Source organism: Nomascus leucogenys, chromosome 3, assembly GCF_006542625.1.
Source record: "Nomascus leucogenys isolate Asia chromosome 3, Asia_NLE_v1, whole genome shotgun sequence".
NCBI classification, from domain to species: Eukaryota; Metazoa; Chordata; class Mammalia; order Primates; family Hylobatidae; genus Nomascus; species Nomascus leucogenys.
This window is the reverse complement of record NC_044383.1, coordinates 124,195,670-124,219,567: the sequence shown is the minus strand read 5'-3', so window position 1 is coordinate 124,219,567 and position 23,898 is coordinate 124,195,670. Positions and strand designations below refer to the sequence as shown.

Sequence of the window (23,898 nt, the reverse complement as noted above, 5' to 3'; positions counted from 1 at the left end):
TACTTACAGCCATTCCCAAACCCATGCCTTCACCTAAGGTGGCCACTTAATCTGGAAAGTCGTTCTCCTCCTTTCTGTCTTGTGCAAAACTAAAGTCCCACCTCCTCAGCAAAGCCTTCTACTGCCTTCTGTGGCTCACTCTGGCTTCACAGGTGTTTACTTTATGTCCCCAAATAGGAGTGTTGTCCAACAGCGAGAGTTGTCTATGTGCAATGAAGTGTCAAATAATGAACTATGAATCCTGGTCCTTTTTACAATACAATGGCATCAGTGACTTATATGAGTATATATGGAAGATGTGTCCACAAAACAAGCAGCAGCAATAAGGAGCAAGTGTCCTAAAGGAACAAAGATTGATGGAGATGCTGGCAGGCCAGCATCATGGTCATTCTAGTGATGACATATGACAGGGATAAAAACAATTGTATCATAAGAAAAGAACTAACCTACAATACGAACTGCAGAAGTAATCACATCTGGGAGGTTTTAGTTAAGCACAAGTTTACTATGATGGATATCTGTGTAGACCAACAAAAAAACATGCATACCTGGACTCTATTACTAGAGGTGTCATATCCGCTCTGAGGGAGACAAAAGCTCTCTCTCTTCACCACTGCTGAAATCACACCCTGAGTGCTAGGTTTAATTCTGGGCACCACATATTACGAGAGAAATTAAAATCTAGGAGTTGTTCAGAGAAGAGCCAAGACATTGACAAAGAAACTGAAAAAGTTAAAATAACAGGAGATGTTCAGCCAGCCAAAGAGAAGAAATGCTGCAGATGAGTGATGGAGGAATGAAAGAAAGGTGATCTCCACTTCACGTTAGAAGACTTATTATCTGTCAATGATTTCAAGGGGAAAAATCATAGGGTATTATGCTGTGATAGAATAAGGATGACAATTTTAACAATAAGACCTTCTAAAAGGAAGAGTGCTCAGAGACCCTTTGAGTTAGTTTGAGACTAGACAGATTCTCATCTTCATTTGACAAGTGTTTCTTGGAATTTTACTATATTCCAGGCACTGGGTACTGTGCACACAGTGGTGAGAGGTAACATATGACACTTCCGTCAACATCGAATTTACATTGCAGTGGGAGTGGATAAAAATTATTCAGAATAAATATATAATTAAAATTGTGAGAAAAGTTTTGAAAGAAAGACATACACGGCTTTGAGGATGTGTGACAGGAACTTAATCTAGTTGGGGGCTTTCTGTGGAAGTGACGTTTTGCTGAGGTCAAGGGGTCAGTAGGTGTTCATCAGGTCAGAGGAGCAGGACTGGGTGGGTGAGGTCGAAGAATCCTGGGTTGACGTTTACTGTGTATTCACAGTCACTGTTAATTTACATAGGATATTCTTGGTTTTCTGGATCATGGCTATTGGTTCTAACTCAGGCTACGCTATTATTAAGGACTCTCAATGGTCCACAGCTATCATGTGATCTCATCAATGTTCAATGTGAAAAATAAGGCCCTGCATCTTTGCCAAATGGTTGACAGTGGGAGTATTTGCCACATCCAGAGGAGACTCAATCACTCCATATCTACTGGAGGGTACTTCATCCATGGACTCAACTGGACAGCCACAAGAGAACCATGTCAAAGGCCCAGTGGTCCTACAGAGATGCCCAGAATGGTGGCAGGGGGATCATGTCACTGCAGCTTGGGAGATAACTAGGAATAATTTGGGTGTTTACAAGGACCAATAGAAGGGAACAAAGAAGGAGACATTTGGATACATCCATAAACTCTTACGAGTGCTTACTGTGATGAATAACACTATCCCTGGTGTCAGGCTGCCTAGGTTGAAGCCTGGCTTTGCCACTCCGTGACTGCATGGTCTTGGGCAAGTTATTTAACTTCGTTGTGCCTTGGTCCCTCGTGTAAATGAAGGAGATGCTGGTACATACCTCATAAGGTAGATGTGAAACACCCACTGGGACATAGCAAACTCCAGCAGATGTTTGTTAGCTGCTATTATTATTATTACTATTACTTTAATTTTTATTTTTAAAATTATATATTTATATATTTTTGTTGGTAACAGTCATTGGTTTTATAACCATAACCCCAAATTAGAAAAATAAAACCTTTTTCTTTATGGTGATAGTTTCATGGGTATGTACTTATCTTCAAATTCATCAAGTTACATATATTAAATATATGTACTTTTTTGTATGTCAGTCAAGCCTCAATTTAAAAAAAACTTTCTTTGGGTACAATTTACATTTTTGACGAGTACTCAGTGCTCAGGCGCAATCCCTATATTGTCCAGCAGGGGGAACTATCCAACTGCCTACTGTTCTCTATGAGCCAGCATTTTATGAATATGGCTAGGATGAATGATTGCATTGTCTAAAATAACTTAGTCACTTAGAGTTGGCATTCACCTATAGAATTTGCCCTTTAGAAACATGGACATTCCTCTCTTTCAATCTTCAAAAGTGGAAAACCTGTATGAAAAATCATCATCATCATCATCATCAACCTTTACTATATGCAGGAACTATCTCGAGCACTTTAGATGGATTTGCTCTTTTAACAGTCATTAAAACACTGAGGTTAGCACGGTCTGTCTTACAGATGCGGAAACTGAGGCACAAAAAACTGAAGTAACCTGCCCAGTGTCACACAGGGAATATGAGAAAGCGTGTAAACCTGAACCATCTGGTTCCACAGTCTGCACCACATGTTGGGTATATTATTGTTGGAAACCCACCAGGGTCAATGTGGTCTCTTCCAGAAATTGTGAAGAGCTAATCTCCTTGTGTTCACCTCAGCATTAATGAGCTCTTTTCCTCAAGCCCATCGGAAATGGTTTCATTGAATAACAAAAATAAATTATATATATCAAGTGCAAAATTATTCAGAGATATTAAGACGCCTGCAAAACTCTCATTTTGTCTGAAGCCACTTTGCTTCTGGTCAGTATCTGACTTACAAGAAAATTTTTTTCTCACAAATATATTATACATAGCCAATTAAACAAATATCTTCATTGCTTTCGAAAACCCTGAGAACATAAATATCACAATTTTCTTCACACAACTTCCACGATACAAAGTTAACTTTTGGCAGAACACCCACTTGTGTTCTTTGAACGTGAAAATATTTGCCGGTAATAAAAATATATGACGTGGTTTATGTAAAACTTGAATTATGTAAAATGAAGCCTAGGGAAATTATTTCATGTAGTTTCAGATACTTTCTCCGTGCTTTTATTTGTCCTCAAGAATTGCCAGAAAATGGCATAAGTCAAAATAGTATTCTGTTTCTATTGAGAATATCAAATTGGAATACAATTTTAAATATTTTAAAGTAGTTCCCATTTTTATATTAAATTAACAGAAAACATAGGGGATTCAGAAGAAATCTTTGGAGGTACAGGGTTAAGACACGACCCCCATACGATGTTTCCGTGATTTTCCCAAGGCCACCGAGGTGCCTGACACTGAGAACTCCTTTGTCCTCAGCGGCACACCTGGCTGCCACCCCACCCTTCCTGTCACACCTTAGGAGTCCGGACTCTGACGGGAGCTAGCCCAGGAACCCGGGGTGGGGGGGGGTGGGGGGGTGGGATTCTAAATGCAGGTTGCATGCTGACGTAAGATTTTTATTTGGAAAAACCTCAAAATAGTAAATGAAGAGTAGAGAGAGTGCAGTTTAAATAGGTAGCGATTCGTGATAGGAAGTGGACTGCAGCAGAGGCGACATGAAATTATCTGGGGAAGCCAGATGAAGCCTTTCCGAAAGGAAGCGAGCTTTTGTTAAATTACATGTTCATTCATCAAATTCACTGAGCTCCCCTTGAGATCCAAACACGGTGCTGGACACTAGGGATACACAGATAAATTCAGCATCGCCTCTGCTTTCCAAAAGCTGGCAACCCAGCAGGAAACAACAGCATGCAAAGAGGTAAGAGTGCCCGGGGAGCCACGGTCCAAGGTGCAAAGGCGGAGCCTAGGAGGAAGGGATCACCTGTGTCAGCAGGGGTCAGGGACGGGCTTCTGGGTTTGGGTGCACGCGTCCAAAGGAGTGCAGCCTTTATCCACAGGTGCAATTAGAACACCTATCTCACACTGCTGAAAACTCAAATATGGCACTGCTGACCACCGCCCCACGATGCGACATCAGGGGTCAGATATTAGGCTGGCGCTGTGCAGATAAAGAGGTGTACACGTTGGTGCGCCAGGAAGACAAAACACGCGCCTGGAGAGGACCAGGTGAGCGGGACTGGAGGCTCGTGGGACGCGCGGGACTCTCGGGCCGCCTTCCGCTGCCGCCCGGTGTCACCCGAGCCCCGCCTGTTTACCAGCGGCCCCGCCCGCCCCGGCCCCGCCGGGCAGGTCGGGGCGGGCGCGCTCTGAGTCACTGGAATCTAGGTGGGGCCGCCCGGAGCGGCGTCCTCGGGAGCCGCCTCCTCGCGGCCTCTTCGCTTTTGTGGCGGCGCCCGCGCTCGCAGGCCACTCTCCGCTGTCGCCCGTCCGGCGCGCTCCTCCGCCCCGCTCCGCTCCGCTCGGCCCCGCGCCGCCCGTCAACATGATCCGCTGCGGCCTGGCCTGCGAGCGCTGCCGCTGGATCCTGCCCCTGCTCCTACTCAGCGCCATCGCCTTCGACATCATCGCGCTGGCCGGCCGCGGCTGGCTGCAGTCTAGCGACCACATCCAGACGTCCTCGCTGTGGTGGAAATGCTCCCAAGAGGGTGGCGGCAGCGGGTCCTCCGAGGAGGGCTGTCAGAGCCTCATGGAGTACGGTGAGTGCCCGCCCGCCGCCGCCGTCGCCGCCTCCAGGAAGCCCTCGGGGCCGCGGCCTGCAAAAGCCGCCGGGCGTGGTGGGCCCTCACAGGGTCCGGGGAGCCGGTGCTTTTCAGAATGCCTATTTAGGGCGAGCTCGGGCTCACGCATCCGACCTGAACCAAATGCAGCAGCAGTAGCTTTGGGTGGCCAACACTAAGCTCAGCAACAGAAAAAAAAAAAAAAAAAAAAAAAAAAGCCCTAGTTCAAACTGTGTAGTTTTTTCCTGGGTTTTGTCGGTTACGTACGAAAGATTATTTCAAGCATTGCAAGTTTAGATGAGTAAATATAATGAACAAAGTTTCTTGGAGACCTGAAATTTCTTCCCATTTCTCTTCCTTCTCTTGTTTCTTCTTATGATTAAAACATAAATATTGAAATAACGTAACTTCCCTAATATCAGTGGATTCTTTCAACTTGATATAGCTGAAAAAACTTTCTCATTTAAAAAAGCCCTTTCAGGCAGTTTTAGCAGTTAACGTTTTCAATAGATACTATTGAATAATAGTCTATTTTACCAGTCAGGCTAGTTCTTGTTAGCTCTTATTCTAAGGGCGTGTCCTTTGGTTTGAGCATGGCATTGTTGTTTAGAAAACTTAATTATTTTAATCTGATTTGAAATCTAAAAAGCAAACACATTCCCTACACTCGCGAAGTGAAGCAGAGTTGACAAATTTAATGTACCTGGCAGGTGAAGTACTGTGTGCCATTTTCCCAGCATGGAGGAAGCTCCCTGCTTGCCTTGCTGAAAAAGTCAGGACTGGAGCGTGGTTCTTGTCTGAGAAGGCATTTTCTTTCACAGTGGGAAGCCCCCTCTCCTTGCCTAGGGGTGGATGGGAATCACAGCTGGGGTCTACTGTGATTAGCAATGTGTGTGGGGGTGGAGATGGGGGCTGTGAGAGCTTAATAAAACCTTAAAGCCAAATGGGCTTTACTTACCGGGTTTAATAGTTTTAAACACAGAAAGCAAGCTACGCTGCCTGTTTTCATTTCTTACTATTACTATTGGCTTGATTCTTTCTTTGAAGTGGCCCAGGGCTTCCAACCCAATCCTGTTTATTTGTGTTTCTGGGGGACTATATCAGCAACTTGGTGCCCTTTCTTTTGTGTAATCCTTTGGACGTCCTCATGATGAACTTCCCCACAAAAGGAAGCATGGTCCCCGTTAGCCAGATGATAAAATGTAAACACTGCAGAAAATTCCAGCTTTCCTTGCAGTTTGTGTGTTTTCTTCTCTGAAAACCCATACAAACACTGTGCCAGCTAAGGTTTGTATCATCTCCAGTCTTTTAGGTTTTTAAAGGGAATTAATTGTATTTTGAAATAATGTACCTCTATCTTCTAGTTAAAATGCATCTGAACTCAGTCTCTTGTAGGGGACCTAACAGATCTGCGTGTGTGTTTTTAAACATACTTGGATAATTATACCCTACTCCAAAGACTAATGCAGACCCAAAGTATAGGCAGTAATCCTCCACATATAAAGTAAGACTAGTGTGCCTTTGACTGGTGACGGGGATATTGGCAGAACTATGATCAGTGCTAATGCCGGGACATGATTTGACCTGCAAGCCTCTGGCTGTGACCACAGCCCTCTTGTGAAACACGCACAATGCCATTTTTATTTTTCTTGATTTGCAGGATGAGCTCACCTTTTTAGGGTGTGGCTGTTCCACCTTAGACTGATACAGTGCTTTGTATATGGAAGGCAATAAGCAGGTTTTTTTCTTAGTTTGGTTGAATTTTTAATTAGAAGTCTGAATGTTAATTTTTTTCATTGTAAAGAAAATACTAACGAGTGTATAGTTTATAATTCAGTTTGACATAGAAATTGGTCCTTGGAAAAGCTCGATTTTCTAAGTGGATCTTGAAAAATCTGTTTATAATGCAGCATGACTGATTTTCGTAAATGGTAGTAGCTTTAACAACTCAATTTAGTTATTCCTGCTACCTTTGCAAAGGTAATTAAGTGCCAGTAATGCATTACACACGGCTCTTGCTCAAGATCTGGAATCAAATCATGAATCTGGGATCTGCTGTCATGAGGTGGCTGTGGGAAGAAGACAGCAGATATGGAGCTACCTCTGGCCGTTGTAGTCAAAGATGAGTTTAAGTGCTTATTACACATCTGTCTCATCACCTGCATGCACATTGGCTAGTTTTGCCTCACAATTGTAGAAGCTGTGTATAATGACACTGTAAGGCGATTATCTAGGCATCTATGAACTCTAGATTTTCAGATAGCCTCAGTAAGGCATTACTGAAAACCATATATTTACATGAGCTTGTACTTTATCTAAAATGAAGTAAGCAGTTTACACACACTCCCACGTATGCACAAACACACAGTATCTTGTGCAACAAGGAATAAGGTTGATGGCTGTGATTAAAATGAGATCTCCGTATAGAGAATTGTGTACATCCACTTTGAAAAACTTCTTGATATGTTCTAGGCAATAAGTATTTTGATTTACCATTGTAACTATTAAGAAAATCTTGTTATTAAAAAGTGTTTCAACACCTCTCTTATTAGTTGATAATCATGACAATATGTTCATTTTGGTAGTAAAGACACAGGTTATTCCTGGCAAGTATTGACAATACTAATGAATATGGATGTTTTTATAAAGATAAATAATTCCTTAGAATTATATAAAAAGCAGAATATTATATTTTTCACTGTTACTGACAGTTTAAGAATTTCAGATGACCAAATCACCTCATCTTTCCTTGTGAATGAGCCAAATTATTCACTGAATATTTTCTTTGACCAGCTAAACTAACACCCAGCCAAAAACATTCTTATTTGAATTTTTTAAAAATCATGGTTTATATTTGTCAAAACAGGAAAAGAAAATCTATAGATTAATGATTGAAATCATCATTCACATTTCACCTATAAACAAAATGTGAAATTTAAGTGCACGTTCACTCATGCTAGTTTTGCACTGCTGGCACATTCTTTTCTAGTTTTTAAGAAAGAATACATCAGGAGGATATTTTCAGCCTTAGCTGTGTAGATTTCAAATCGCAGGCAAGCTCCAGCTTGTTCAAGTGGAGAATAATGGCGATAAGTTTGTGCACCAGAGTGAATCAGGGAGTCAGTGAGGATTGACGAGCGTTTGTCTTGAATCCAAACTGGGAAGTACAGAGCCTCCGGTTTTTTGTTGTTGTTTTTTAACCAAAGACACCCTTTGCATACTGCAAATGCATCGATATTTTGTTTGTTTTTAACATGAAATCGCTGTTGGTCAAGTCAAAGAATCAGTATTACATGAAATAGTTTTAGGTCGGTTAGCCCTGTGGCTCTCAAATGTACAAGAAATAAGAAAAGTAAGTACAAATTAATAGTTTACATTAGTCTAAATTCCTCTTAAAGCAGGGGTCCCCAACCCTGAGGCCACAGACTGTTACTCCCACTGATTCTACATTACGGTGAGTTGTGTAATTATTTCATTATATATTATACAGTGTAATAATACTAGAAATAAAGTGTGTAATAAAGGTAATGCACTTGAATCATCCCAAAACCACACCCCAACCCCAGTCTGTGGAAAAATTTTCTTCCTTGAAACTGGTCCCTGGTGCCAAAAACAGTTGAGGACCGCTGATTGAAAGGACTTCATTTTGAGATTATGCCCTTGTGGTTTTTTCAGTGGGGAGTTGGGTAGGGAAAGGTATCAAACTGTTCCTGGCCGGGTGCCGTGGCTCACGCCTGTAATCCTAGCACTTAGGGAGGCCGAGGCAGGCAGATCACTTGAAGTCAGGAGTTTGAACCAGCCTGGCCAACATGGTAAAACCCCGCCTCTACTAAAAATACAAAAAAATTAGCCTGGCATGGTGGCAGGCACCTGTAATCCCAGCTACTCAGGAGGCTGAGGTAGGAGAATTGCTTGAACCCCGGAGGCGGAGGTTGCAGTGAGCCGAGATCGCACCACTACACTCCAGCCTGGGTGACAGAGCGAGACTCTGTCTCCAAAAAAAAAAACAAAACTGTTCCTAATTTATGAAATTAGGCATTAGCAGACAGATTATTATTATTATTTTTATTTTTTTTTTGAGACGGAGTCTCGATCTGTCACCCAGGCTGGAGTGCAGTGGCGCGATCTCCGCTCACTGCGAGCTCCGCCTCCCAGGTTCACGCCATTCTGCCTCAGCCTCTTGAGCAGCTGGGACTACAGGCGCCCGCCACCACGCCCGGGTAATTTTTTGTATTTTTAGTAGAAACGGGGTTTCACCATGTTAGCCAGGATGGTCTGGATCTCCTGACCTCGTGATCCACCCGCCTCGGCCTCCCAAAGTGCTGAGATTACAGGCGTAAGCCACCGCGCACGGCCGCAGACAGATTACTCTTTGCACGAGCATGTATGCATTCAAGTCCTTACACAGCAAAAAATAAAAAGTTGGCCACTCTATTGATTTAATAATTTTTAAAAGTACATATGATTTATAAAATCTAGAACGTTTAGGACCCAGTAATCTAGTCCAGGCCATTCATTCCACATGTGCCTCGCTCAGCAGTAGCCACCCCAGAGAGCCTCAGTTCCTTCTCAGTGTCCCCTAACTTGTGTTTGTCCTGTAAAGGGACGCAGACTACTGGGATGTTATAATTAGAAGGGAATTAAAGTACACCAGATTCAAGCTTTCAACAAAGCCTGCACCCATCCATAGCACCCCTGACTAAGCTTCGTCCCTTATTCAACAACTTAGTTCTGTTCCCTGGATGATACAGTTTGTTTCCAAGTACTTCTCTTAAACTGACAGAGCTGTGTAATTCCTACTTTCCATTGACAGATATTCAAATATTTGAGGGTAGATCCCAAATTCACTGCTAGTTATCTTGTCTTTAGATTGACTTTTCCTGTTTTTACCCTGTCCTGTATAGAATGGCTTCTCCCCTCGTTGATTAGATAAATCGTCTAAAACAAGGTTATTAAGGGTTAAAATAACAGAGAGCAATGGAGTAGTCAGTTTCATGAGACCATGCAGAGCATGTAAAGAATCTCACACCATCTGTGGAATGCTCTCCCCTGTATTCTCCCTGCCATCTCTCTGTTGAGCCATTTAACTGCCTTCTTGAACTTCTGCAGAATGGTGTCTCTTTATGTATTTTTTTGGGGGACTGCTATGAGTTGTCCTCTAGATTTTTGCTCCTCAAAGTGTTGCAAACCAGTGCAGCAGAATTATCTGGGTGGTTGTTGGATGTCCAATGTCTCGTGCTGGCCTAAGAATCGGAATCTGCATTTTAACTACTTCCCGGAGGAGGTAAACGCTTTTAAGTTTCAGAAGCACGGGCCAAATCACTGCAGATTACCTCCTCATTGAATATGCAGAACTATATTTTTGAATATGTCATTCTCCCATGCTTACATTTAGTTGTAGGCAGGATCTTTTTAATTTTTTGAACTGTGGTTTTATCCAGTTTTCAGTTCTGCCTGTGTTTGGCTTAAAGAGCCTTATAGAAACAATATGAAGAATCTGACAAAATCTTGGATGATACAGAATCTTTGGTATTATCGACAGATGAATCCTGTATTCTGGAAAGGCACTGGACTCTGGTTGGGTGCCACATTAGTGTCATAAGGGTGTCGTTTAAAACTACTGAAGAATGCAGCAGATTCATGAAGAGGAAGACTACCTTTGGGGGGAAACTTAGTGATTGTCTCCAAAGTATCACCAATTTAAAAAATATTAATGACGTTCTTCTTGTCTTAAAATAAAAGTTTATTTTATTTTCTCAAGCTTCAGTTTATCATTTCTAGCTTGACCTTTTTTTTAAGACAGAATCTCCCTCTGTCGCTCAGGCTGGAGTGCAGTGGCGTGATCTTGGCTCACTGCAACCTCTGCCTCCCAGGTGCAAGCGATTCTCATGCCTCAGCCTCCTGAATAGCTGGGACTACAGGCGTGTGCCACCACACCTAGTTAATTTTTGTATTTTTAGTAGAGATGGGGTTTCGCCATGTTGGCCAGGCTGGTCTCGAACTCCCGACCTCACGTGACCTGTCTCGGCCTCCTAAAGTGCTGGGCTTACAGGCATGAGCCACTGCTGCTGGCCTATTTCTAGCTTGACATTTAAGTTATTTATTTATTTTTACTTTTTTGCTCTTATTAGTTGATCTTACTAGCCTTGTAACATTTTGGGTTTTTTGTATGTAATTTCTGGAAAAAAATATAGCATGCTTTGTCATACAAAAAACTTAAAAACACGTCCTAGGAAAAACTCAGTTTTGTTGGTGACCATTAAATGGTTTCCATGTTCTTGATTTAATGTTGCATCTTTGCAAGGGCTAGGAAACTTTGAGAAGCTGTTGTTCATCTAATGAATATCACTTAAATTGGATTTATAATGCTGCTGGTTTCTTTGATTACATGAACTTTTCTAAGTGGTACTTTGAAAATAAAGTTAGGACACCAAATTGGTCTTCCCTTAAGAAAATAAAAGAAACAAACAAAAACTTTCCTACACAGAAACGCAGCATCTATTTACCTGGAGTACTGAATGCTTTTGTGGTCTCAATCCAGAGAATGAGAGTTGACAATAAGAATCCTTTCTACTCTCTCCCATACACTTACACACAAACACACACACAGACACACACACACACACACAAATCTGGTATATAAAATAGTAATGAAAGACAAACCTGTGTTCATATTAGATAAAGATGGATAGTCTGCCTTTGAAAAACTGAGGACCATCTATTGAATCATGAAAGATGTAGCTTTAGGACAGGTTCTAAAAACTGATGTTTTCCAGTGGAGTTGGGAAATAGGGTAGAATTTAGACCATGATATAATATAAAAATATAAACAGCTCCTAAAGTGTTTGGTCAATTTGTAGAAAGTAGGCTCATTCTGGGTAACTAAGTGAGACCACAGCTACCTAGGGCATAAAGTTATTAACTTTTCGAAATGTAGGTCATCGAGAATACCCATGTCCTAAGTCTCTACATCTGAAAGGCCGCTTCTCAGACAGAACGGTGGGCTGGGAGGACCCTGCTCAGACCTGGTATGGTCTAAATGGTCATTGACATGAGAAGGCAGATTGCTTTACTTGAAGACGTCTGTTATTCATCAGTCAGGATCTTTAGAACTGTGCCAAGATTTCTGTCTTAAATGATAGTTAAGTGATTCAATGTGGGTGTTTCTGTGATGCAAGGAGCAGGTTTTACACGTTCTATTTCCAAGACAGTCTTTCTCAAGACAAAATGTTGTTTAATTTTCCATTTTGATTTTCTTTAGACTCAGCACTTTAAATAAACAAGACATTAACTGAGTTGTGTTAAGATAGCATGGGAAAAGTTCTTAAAATATTCCTATATTTATGTTCACGTCTTGGCTTTAGGTTAGGTGAATTGGCTTACCATTTCTTTGGTTTAATTCCTTCCAAGCACTTGAAACTAAGCATAAATTATACTTCAGCTATAATGTTAGAGGAAGTATAATAGTAATAATCTTTTTATGTTAATTTTCCTCAAATAAGTAAAATTGTTAATATTACTCTTTACAGAAATATCATACATAATTTATTTGGCTAGATTTTTCAAACCTTTATCTGTGATTGTAAAAGTTTAGTTATTGAAATAGATTCCTTGTTAGGAGGTTTTGCCTGTTTTTATGGAAAACTCCCATTCTGCTATGCAATGATTTTTATTATGTTTGCATTCTTTTACATGCGTATATAGATATGTTTCCTTTCATTGCAGTTTCAAACTTGTGAACTCATAAAATAAAAAAAAAATGTTTTTGCTTATTTGATTTAACTATTGGACTTAATTGAACTTAACGATTACCAGTGGCCAGTTAAAAAAAAAAAAACTAAAGAAACGAGACTGTAATTGACAATGGGTCACATACTTAAAGATATACGATCCTTTTTGGTAGTGCTGCATTTGTTTTCATAAGGACTTTAATCATCTAAGTTGTTCTCAAACTTTATGGATATAAGAAACACTAATAACATGCAGATTCTTGGGTACTACCACTCAAGCTCTGATTCTGTAGGTCTGCAGGGAGGCACAGGAATCAGTATCGTTTTAAGGAGCACTACTGCTTATTTTGCCTTTGTGGTCTATCCCTCTTCTCTTAAAAGTTATCTTACTTGAAGAACAAGGCAAAAGTGAGAAAAGAGACTTACTAAGTTTAACATTTTGCCTTTATTCCTTTCTATTTTAAAATAAAACATTCCCATTTTAACCTTCTCTCTCAAGTCTCTCAGTGGTCTGACAGGAAGAGCTAGAAGATTTGGAGGAAAGTAATAAAAATTGTCCATATAAAACTAGGCCAAATCAGGTACAGTCTCAGCCCCATCCTGACCTAATTTGTGTGAAAACAGTGCTTCTAGGACAGAAAAATGTTTTATCTCCTTAATAATCTATTGTGCCCCAGTCATTCATGAATCTAGAGGAAGACCTGGAAGGTGCATGGGAGTTGGAGAAGGGCGTGTGGAGCCTTAGCTCAGGTTTGTCTCTAACAGATGAAAAGAGAAAAATGCATCAGGTGACTGGGGAACAATCTTTAAGGGATGGTGCAGAACCTTGCAAATGTAGAAGAAAATAAAAACATGAGGAACTAGAGAAAAGTCACAGGGACACAGGAGGAACGTTTTGAGTAGTGAGGGCTGGGGAGTTGGTCACTGATACTACAGGAGTGTGCTTCCATCATCTTGGAACAGGCGTTTTTAGCCTTGGTTAACAGATGCAAAGACTGGAGTATGGCCAACAGGGGCAGAGGCAGGGTCCAAATGAGATCCAGCAGCTCCAACACCCTTGCTCTTTCTGCCAGCCTGCATCTTTGTTTCACCTTGACCAGTCAAACGACCTAGAATTAAGTGAGGACAAATACCGTCAGCTGTTCTGTGTTGCAGAGTAAGAGTAATGCCAAGGCGGAGGACATGTGACTCATGACTCTCCTTTTCAAATGTAGTGAAGGCTAATAAGTTAAGCGTGCAGGATCTTCCATGAGCAAATGAATGGATAGACTAAAGTCTATCCATACCATAGAATATTAATCAGCCATAAAAAAGAATGAAGTATTGATTGATGCTATAACATGATGAACCGCATCATACCATACTCAGTGAAAGAAGCCAGTCACAAAAGGCCACATAGTATATGACATTCCATTTATATGAAAGGTCCAAAATCGGCAAATGTATAGAGACAGAAAGTAGATTTGTGGTTGCCAGAAGCTGGAGGAACAGGGGATGGAGGGTGACTGCTAATGGGCATGGGGTTTCTTTCTGGGGTGATGAAAATGTTCTGGATTGTTAGTGGAGATGGTTGCACAACGTTGTGAATATAGTAAAAACCACTGAATTATACACTTTAAAAGGGCGAAATTTATAGTGTGTAAATTATATCTTTAAAAAAGTCATGTTTTGGATTCAAACAGGCTGAAATCAAACTGTCTAAACCATTTACTAGCTGTGTGGCTATGGGCAGGTTATTTGAACTCTAAGTATATTCTTCATTTCTAAAATAGAAATGATAGCAGTGTGTACCTTAAGAAGTTATTAGGATATTTACACTACTCAGGCAACGGGTGCACTAAAGTCTTCACCATCATACAATTCAGCTATGTAACCAAAACCCACTTGTACCCCAAAAGCTACTGAAATTAAAAAATATATATATAAATAAAAAATAACATGGGAAAAAAAAGTTGTTGTGAGGATTCAGTGAGCTCATGCATGTCCTGAATGTTATTAGGTGTTATGGCTAGAGGAAAGGTTGTGTGTGAAGAGGTTTTAACAATGAGGGCAGGTTGAACAATAGGTGTTGTTGACTGGAATCATTCATGTGGATAGCATGGATCTCTGTATTTCCTCAATGCAGAATAGAATGACCCAGGGCTGGAGGTGCCCATGTAGGTCTTCAAACCTAGAACTTGACTGCCATCAAATCCTGATTCTTTTTCAGGGCAAAGGTAAATAATTAAAATCTCTTGTGGAATACATTTTGAATACTTAAGAAATTAAAATTTAGGCAGAAATTTAGGAAAGTGGTTTGCTCCCAAGCTTGTTATAAGATCTTGTTATAAGCTAGTTATAAGCTTGTTATAAGATCAGAGCTACTTCTCCACACTTAAATTGTTTTATTTAACACCTCTGCCTAGTCATAAATATATTTTTTCAATGATTATTTTTGCATGGAACCAAAATTAATATGAAACAAAGATCCCTTAAAGGTATTTAAAAACATTTCCTAGAGTTTATAATCTGGATTGTTCAGTACCAAAAACGTTGTTTATTATGATCATGTTGTGTTAGAACTTGGGTGAACCTTATAAATATACCCGTTATGTGGCAAACCTATCACACGAGAAACAGATTAATGAAGTTTGACTTTCATTTCAGAGATGTAAACTTTTGCCAAAAACTGAGGGGGAAAAGGCATTTCTAAGTCTCAGTATATTAATGTCCTACATATGAATTGCCTGTTCTTCACTTAAGATAATGGAGATGCTTAAGTATTATCAAAAGAAAAATGGTCCCTCCATCCAAATGTAACTAGTAGGGAAAAAAAGCCCAAAAGCATGTTGATACTGTGATAAGTAATTTTTAAACTTGGTATGTCTGTCTTGTTAATTGCTGTTTCTTTTTTTCTTGCAGCATGGGGTAGAGCAGCGGCTGCCATGCTCTTCTGTGGCTTCATCATCCTGGTGATCTGTTTCATCCTCTCCTTCTTCGCCCTCTGTGGACCCCAGATGCTTGTCTTCCTAAGAGTGATTGGAGGTCTCCTTGCCTTGGCTGGTAAGACTGTGTGTCAGCGATTCTTCATATGCCTTCAGTGGGCATCGACTTAGTAATGGTCAATTCCACAAAGAAGACCCATGACTGTTACAGTTTCTAATCTGTTCTCGGAAAATGTATCACCAGGGCAGAAGTAACAGAGGAGAGATGTGTTTTAAGATCTGGGTCCCTTTCCTCTTGTGGCTCACGCGGTGTTCTGTACTCCCCATCCGAGTGACAAGGGTTGCCACTCTACATGCCCCTATCTCTCTTTGGGGGGTCCTACCCACTGACTCCTCTACCTGAGAAGCTAGGCTATGTCAGCCCTGGAAAAGCAGTGCTCTGCATTGCGGTCCCCAGCCCTGGCCTGCTGTGAGCCCCCTGCTGAGGGAACCTGAATGCCCCTGAACTATTTCCCTTGTTGAAAGAGTCTTGTGATCTTATGATGTGGGTCCTGAAATGGTGTTCTGCCATGGGATGGAAGACCCTGGGAGGGGCCAGAACTGGAATCTGCAGCATGGTGCCTGTGCCGGGGGATAGTGGTCCAGACACAGGTGATGTGAAGAAATTTAGTTATTCAGGTATGCAGGGCCCAGTGTGAACACTTATTGATGGAATACAAGAACTAGGATTTTAGGAGAAGAATTATTGGAAATTTTAGTCAGGTCTGTGGCACTAAGGAAATCTGTCAAAGGGGCAGGACCCTAGCCACGGAGTTAGATTCAGAAGTAAAACTGGACTTTCTGAGCAGGGAAAAAAGAGAAGGTGCTGACAGCGGCAAAGCGAGGCCACAGGTCATTTCTTACCAGTTTAGGCTTATGGGACCAAAGCAGAAATTCAAGCTACAGACCCGAGGTACAAATAGAAAATGAGCAGATGATCTTGGAAACAGGTCAGAAGCCTTATGACTCGAAGGGGTCTATATGATCATGCATGAACCAGGAGGAAGACCACTTTGCACTGGTTCCCTGAGCTTAGAAGAGTTAAGTTTGCAGAGCTGTGGGCAACACAGGTGAGGCAGGAGGAGTGCCTCAGAGAACCGGCTGGTACATGCACAGCCCTGGCCTTCTTCACAGCACATTTGACAGTTTCTGTTGATTAAAAATAAAGTTCCTGATCCTCATATTTTCAAAGTTTGCTTTTTGAATAATATTTTAAAATCAGAAATGACTTGGAATCACAAAAGATATAAAGAACCTGGTTGATGCCCACTTTCATTTCTACTTGGTTATTTTTGTAGTTCATATTTATGAGACTCTAGCAAAGAAACACATTTGATGTATCTTCCTTTCATGTGTCTTAGAAAACTCCACAGATGCCAGTTTAAATCACCATTAGAAATAACACACTAAGGCCAGGCGTGGTGGCTCATGCCTATAATCCTAGCACTTTGGGAAGCCGAGGCAGGCAGATCACTTGAGGTCAGAAGTTCGAGACCAGCCTGGCCAAGGTGGTGAAACCCCATCTCTACTAAAAATACAAAAATTAGCTGGGCTTGGTGGTGCACACCTATAATCCCAGCTACATGGAAGGCTGAGGCAGGAGAATCGCTTGAACCTGGGAGGTGGAGGTTGCAGTGAACCAAGATGCATTGCTGCAGTCCAGCCTGGGTGACAGAGCAAGACTCCATCTCAATAAATAAATAAATAATAAATAACACACTAAGACATTAATGTTAGTTGAAAAATCCTAGTAAATACTATATGACCCAGCATTCCACTTCTAAGTATATATCCAAAAGAATTAAAAACAAGAACTTGAAGATACTTGTAACCCATGTTCATAGCAACACTATTCACAACAGCCAAAAGGTGGAAACAACCAAAGTGTCCATCAATAGATGCATGGACAAACAACGTGTATATACATACAGTGGAATATTATTCAGCCATAAAAAGGAATGAAATTTTGACATATGCTACAACATGATGGACCTTGAAAACATTATGCTAAGTGAAATAAGCCAGGCACAGAAGGACAAATATATTATTCCATTTACATGAGCTACCTGGAATAGGCAAATTTACAGAGACAGGGAGTAGAATCAAAGTTACCGGGGCTGGGGGGAGGGAAGAATGGGGAGTTATTTTTTAAGAGGTACTGAGTTTATGTACAGATGAAAAAGTCTTGGGTATAGATAGTGGTAATGGTTACACAACGTTGTGAATTTATTTAATGCCACTGAATTGTACACTTATAGTGAACAATTAAAAGTGAAAATGATAAATGTTATGTATATTTTATCAGAATAAAAATATCCTAGTAAAACTCTTTTATCCATTGCTTTCTTGTAGCATTAAAACAAAAAGATCTAGCAATGGCCATCCACAGTGACAGGGTAGCAGAGTTATTGTTGTAAAGAAAATTAGTTCAGTGAGCTTCAACAGATTTACAGCTTAACAGTCGGCTTAACCTAGTATTTTCATTTTGTAATTTAATACTCATCTTTCCTTTAAAGAGTATGAAAAATAGAACAGAAAACGTATTTAGAAGAATAAAAAGCCTAGAAATCTCAACACACTTTTAGTAGTAATGTTGAATAAGGCCTATTTGACTTTTAAGATATGTTTCATAGAAACAGTTATTTTAAATTTTATATATATTCTTACATTAAACATCAGAAAAATTGAACACTGATACAATTTAAATTTGGCAGAAATTAATCCAAATTATTATAAGGACTTCACATATGGTGAGCCAGAATCGATAAATAGCAATATTTAATATTTACTACTAAGAAAATTAGAAGTCAACATAGAAAAGCATTGCTTTTGTATCTTACACAGTATGTGGTAGCAAATGACAAACTTAAATAGTAAGAGTTTGCTATTTAAAGGATACCAGAAGTAGATAAATATTTAAGATTTGCCGTAAGAGCGTCCTTTGTAAATTGCAAGAGAAGAGGAATGTTTTAGTTTAGAAGAATTAGAAGCAACAAATGAAAATACAGAAACATCTATAGCCTTTCTAGCAGTGAAAAAAAAAACGAGGAAGAGAAAGAAAACTACTTCAAGGTACATCTGTGGAGCTGTAGAAAAGAATTAAGATGGTAGAAAAAATGGTGTTGAGGACTACAGAGTCCCTGATACCTTCCTGGAGGGCACAGCTACTTGGTCCCTCCTTGTGGACAGTAGTGTCTTACGGTGAAAGAGCTAAAATCAGACCCTTTGACATGGCAATGTACATATAAATATTAAGTTAAAATGATGCAGAACACACATGTATATACTCATCGTAGCTTTATAAAATCATGCATGTCCATTGAAAAAGACCGCGAAAGTAGACTCAATAATGTTCATTTTGTTTGAAATTGCTTCAATACTATTACAAAGATTAATAATTGTAATAATGTGACTATTATGCCAGAGAGTTTAGAAATCTTCATGTGTTTCTTTCCACATCCTCACTCACACCTCCCTAAACACTGTGATCATTTGCTGCTTTTATTTTTTCTGTCCCCACCGCACCTCCCCATGCCCTTCCCCCTGCCCTCCCTCCACGTCTGTTTCCTTTTCAGATTCCCACGTCCTCTGAAGGCTTCTCTGCGGATTCTCCCCTTGATCATTCTCAATATTAGTTCATTGTTTCATTTAGTCATTTACTTATTGAATGAATATTCCAGTGATGTGTTATTGAATATCAATATTGAGTCATGTGTGCATGCCTGTGTGTATATATGTGCATGCCTGTGTGTATATATACATACATATGTAATTTTTGCTAACACTGAACATATTGGGTATGTGTTTGGTATAGGAAACACAAAGATGAAAAAAATAGGTTGTTCTGTACTGTCCTGCTTTCTATTGTATGCCACAGTTTTGTACTGTTTTGCTTTAGTATATATAATGCTTATGTAACATAGAATGGCTCTCCAATTATTTTTTGTGTGTTTTTCACATATTTGGCATATGTGTGTGATACTGCTCAGTGCCAGGCATCTCTTAAACACAGAAGTCAAGAATCTTTTTTGGCCTCTGCCTAACCAGATTCCTCCTGCCTCCAGGTAGATTTTATACTTATTTCAAGGCAGAAACTTGGTGGAAGGAGTTAATCTGTCGTTACTGTGTATTTATTCCTTCGTGCATGTATGCATTCATACCCTGGGATTTTTTTCTTCTCTTTAGCTGTGTTCCAGATCATCTCCCTGGTAATTTACCCCGTGAAGTACACCCAGACCTTCAACCTTCATGCCAACCCCGCTGTCACTTACATCTATAACTGGGCCTACGGCTTTGGGTGGGCAGCCACAATTATCCTGATCGGCTGTGCCTTCTTCTTCTGCTGCCTCCCCAACTATGAAGATGACCTTCTGGGCAATGCCAAGCCCAGGTATTTCTACACATCTGCCTAACTTGGGAATGAATGTGGGAGAAAATCGCTGCTGCTGAGATGGACTCCAGAAGAAGAAACTGTTTCTCCAGGCGACTTTGAACCCATTTTTTGGCAGTGTTCATATTATTAAACTAGTCAAAAATGCTAAAATAATTTGGGAGAAAATATTTTTTAAGTAGTGTTATAGTTTCATGTTTATCTTTTATTATGTTTTGTGAAGTTGTGTCTTTTCACTAATTACCTGTACTATGCCAATATTTCCTTATATCTATCCATAACATTTATACTACATTTGTAAGAGAATATGAACATGAAACTTAACACTTTATAAGGTAAAAATGAGGTTTCCAAGATTTAATAATCTGATCAAGTTCTTGTTGTTTCCAAATAGAATGGACTGGGTCTGTTAAGGGCTAAGGAGAAGAGGAAGATGATGTTAAAAATTGTTAATGACCAAACATTCTAAAAGAAATGCAATAAAAAAAGTTTATTTTCAAGCCTTCAAACTATTTAAGGAAAGCAAAATCGTTTCCTAAATGCATATCGTTTGTGAGAATTTCTCATTAATATCCTGAATCATTCATTTTTGCTAAGGCTTCATGTTGACTCGATATGTCATCCAGGAAAGTACTATTTCATGGTCCAAACCTGTTGCCATAGTTAGTAAGGCTTTCCTTTAAGTGTGAAATATTTAGATGAAATTTTCTCTTTAAAGTTCTTTATAGGGTTAGGGTGTGGGAAAATGCTATATTAATAAATCTGTAGGGTTTTGTGTTTATATGTTCAGAACCAGAGTAGACTGGATTAAAAGATGGACTGGGTCTAATTTATCATGACTGATAGATCTGGTTAAGTTGTGTAATAAAGCATTAGGGAGGTCATTCCCATCACAAAAGTGCCACTAAAACAGCCTCAGGAGAATAAATGACTTGCTTTTCTAAATCTCAGGTTTAGCTGGGCTCTATCATATAGACAGGCTTCTGATAGTTTGCAACTGTAAGCAGAAACCTACATATAGTTAAAATCCTGGTCTTTCTTGGTAAACAGATTTTAAATGTCTGATGTAAAACATGCCACAGGAGAATTCGGGGATTTGAATTTCTCTGAATAGCATATATATGATGCATCGAATAGGTCATTATGATTTTTTACCATTTCAACTTACATAATGAAAACCAATTCATTTTAAATATCAGATTATTATTTTGTAAGTTGTGGAAAAAGCCAATTATAGTTTTCATTATGAAGTTTTCCCAATAAACCAGGTATTCTAAACTTGTTTCCAGTTTGTGGTTTTTCCATTTTTCAAATCTGGGGAAGGGAATTAAAAAAAAATTGGGTAATAAGAACATGGGATATAATGAAAAGTGGTTTTTGTTTGTTGTTTGTTTGAAGTTTTAAGGGCCTTGCTCATTTTAGGTGTCCAAAACCAATTTTTGAGTAGAGATTAATGAATTCTAATAGTCTATTCCCTGAACTTTTTCCTCAATGAACAATACCCTAGACACACATTAAACAATTTCTCTACAGTGCTATCAACCAGAGGAAAATGGACTAAGAGATTTCTGGCAGGTTCAGACACCCGGGGGACATGTGTGCAGTGTAGCTGAAGCCTCCTCCTTGTGCTGGGGTCCCCTTCCATTCAGGTGGGGTCAGGTGGGGTAGCAGTCTCTCTATTTATTTTTCCCTTGCCCACCTTCCCATTTTATCGTTTGTTATTTTTTTTCCCACCATAAGTCATATGTTACTTCCACTGTGGTGTGTGTCATTGTGAGGATGGGTGCAGAGAGGCTGGGTGGGAGAATGGAAATATTTCTCCCTACGGCTACCGTGGCCAGCTAGTCCTTGGCAGTGAATTTTTCTATGCTTTTCAAAATGTGAGGTGAATGTTTCTCATAGAGAAATGTAATCTGGGTGATTATACCAACATTGAAAAAAAAAAACCCACACAACTATGCCGTGACTGGCAGAGAATTTGAAGTGGTCATGAAAAATGTTAAAAATCCCATCTTTTAAAATGATACCACAGCTCATTCAAGAAGATACTGGATATCTAGAGATTAAGAAACGTGGTCTCCTGTTATACATGAAAATGACTCCGTTTATAAGCTTCTCTAACACATGCACTTGCCTTTGCATGATTTCCCATCCAGCCTTCTTCTTCCCCTCCTCAATCACACAATACCTTAACGGTACACATTTAGGAAAAATGCAACCTCCTGGGACCAGCGAGCCTGATAGAATAGAACCATGTCAACCTAAAGTATTTATGACAAAGATAAACTAAGTTTGTTATTTTGCAGAAATGTTCTGCTTCCTTCAGCCTTGTTCTAGTATAGAGATCTGCCATTCCTTGTTGATCCAGATTCACCAAGACAGATACCTTTGTGTCATGAACAGAAGGGAAGTTCCAGAGGATTCTGGAGAGTAATGAAGAACTGGGCTGAGAAACCACCTGAAGGCTAACAGTGCATTGCATGAGATTTCCCACAGTAAAGCTGAGGTGCTTTTTGGTTCAGTAATTAAATACTGAGTTCCCACCCTTTAAATAAGCAGTTCTAGGTTCCTAAGCAATTATTTCACTCTGTAAGTAGCCAGATATGCTAAGTGCCACTTACTGCTGATTCTAACAAAGAAGTAATATGTCAAGGTCTTTCCGTGTTCACACAAGGTAGCTGTGGGGTGTAACGACTTAGCTGCAAAACCATAGACTGCAGAACTGACAAGTTCAACAGACTTTCCTTTTTTAAGGAAATGAAAACAATGGAAAATATAGTCATCATAACTTAATTCGGTTTATTTTTTTTTTCTATAAACTCCCCCGAAAGACTTTCCTATTAATACAGTAAATGTGAACACTGACTTGTTTTTCTAAGCACATCTGAAAGGGCATATTTGAGTCTCATCCCAACTTTGGTCCTTGCTATCTGTGCAGGCTTGGGCAGGTTATCTCCCTGCTGGTCTCAATATCCTCACCTGTAAAATGATTGTAAATGATCCCCCTTCCTTCAAGATTCTCTGATTGATAGAATTTTTTCTTTAATTAAAAAATTTTAAGTATTCCTTGAGTTGGAAGCACTGAACAATAAGTGGATTGCTTAGGGAGGTTGGAACAAATAGATTCAGTCCCAACTTCCTCTTTTAAATTCCCTCTTTTTTCCTCACTCTTCCTGCAACACTTATTTTTACAGTTGAGTTTTAAAAATAAGTACTATATAAAATAATTTCTGTAGTATGGTTTCAGGTTTAAAAATTCCTGCAGACAGGCTGGGCTTGGAACCCCATCAGTCGATGGTCAGAGCCCTTTGTTTTTCGAGACCATTTTTAGGTGAGCTTGGCTTGCCTGGATACAGTGTGCAGTGCATTCTTCCTGAATTTTGCAATTCTGGTATCTGGGTGTGTTTTCTAGGTGTGGCAGTGCTGAGTATAATCCACCTAGGGTGTGGAAAAAGCCAAGAAAGGAAATTAAAAGAGGTTCCTATCCAGTCATGTTAATGATCTTCCACTTGTACTATCCTGTGCTTCATTGTTAACCTCGAAAACATACTTTGCTAGCTGCAAAAATAAACAAAGGGAAACTCAGAAGTGTGTGAGCATGTGTGTGCGTATTTAGAGATAGTTCTCTGGTGAAGAAATGGAATCCTGCTGATTTAAATGGCACAAGATTGTCTTCATGATAATGAGTCATCTTATAATCATAATAGATGGTTGTATAATGGGGTGACCCAGCCAGTTTTTCCAGTGCAAAGACTCAAGGTAATTAACCTGCTATTATCAACTGCTTTTGATTAAGTTACTTTCAAGAGGAAATACTTAGATTTGAAACATAAACTCTGAATTTCATAAATAAAAGTAAACTGCCAAGTGAGACTTTGAAAGCAAGTTCCATGTGGTTACCCTCTGTTTCCCTATTCTATCCTTTCTATACTGGTTAGTCAGTAGATACTCAGAGTTGAAATGCTTCAGAGAAAATTTACATTTCCAAATGCCACCCCACCCAATTTCTAAAGTCAAGCAACACCTCAATGCTTAATC

General features: G+C 39.8%; 1 protein-coding gene across 1 annotated transcript; it reads left to right on the top strand.

The window, feature by feature from the left end:
- The first annotated feature begins 4,367 nt into the window (after positions 1-4,367).
- PERP (p53 apoptosis effector related to PMP22) lies at positions 4,368-21,143 on the top strand. Its single transcript, XM_004092986.3, has 3 exons — positions 4,368-4,756; positions 15,409-15,549; positions 19,656-21,143. Exons 1-3 carry the CDS (start codon positions 4,543-4,545, stop codon positions 19,880-19,882), a joined length of 582 nt encoding a protein of 193 aa, XP_004093034.2. The 5' UTR covers positions 4,368-4,542; the 3' UTR covers positions 19,883-21,143.
- Positions 21,144-23,898: the final 2,755 nt, after the last annotated feature.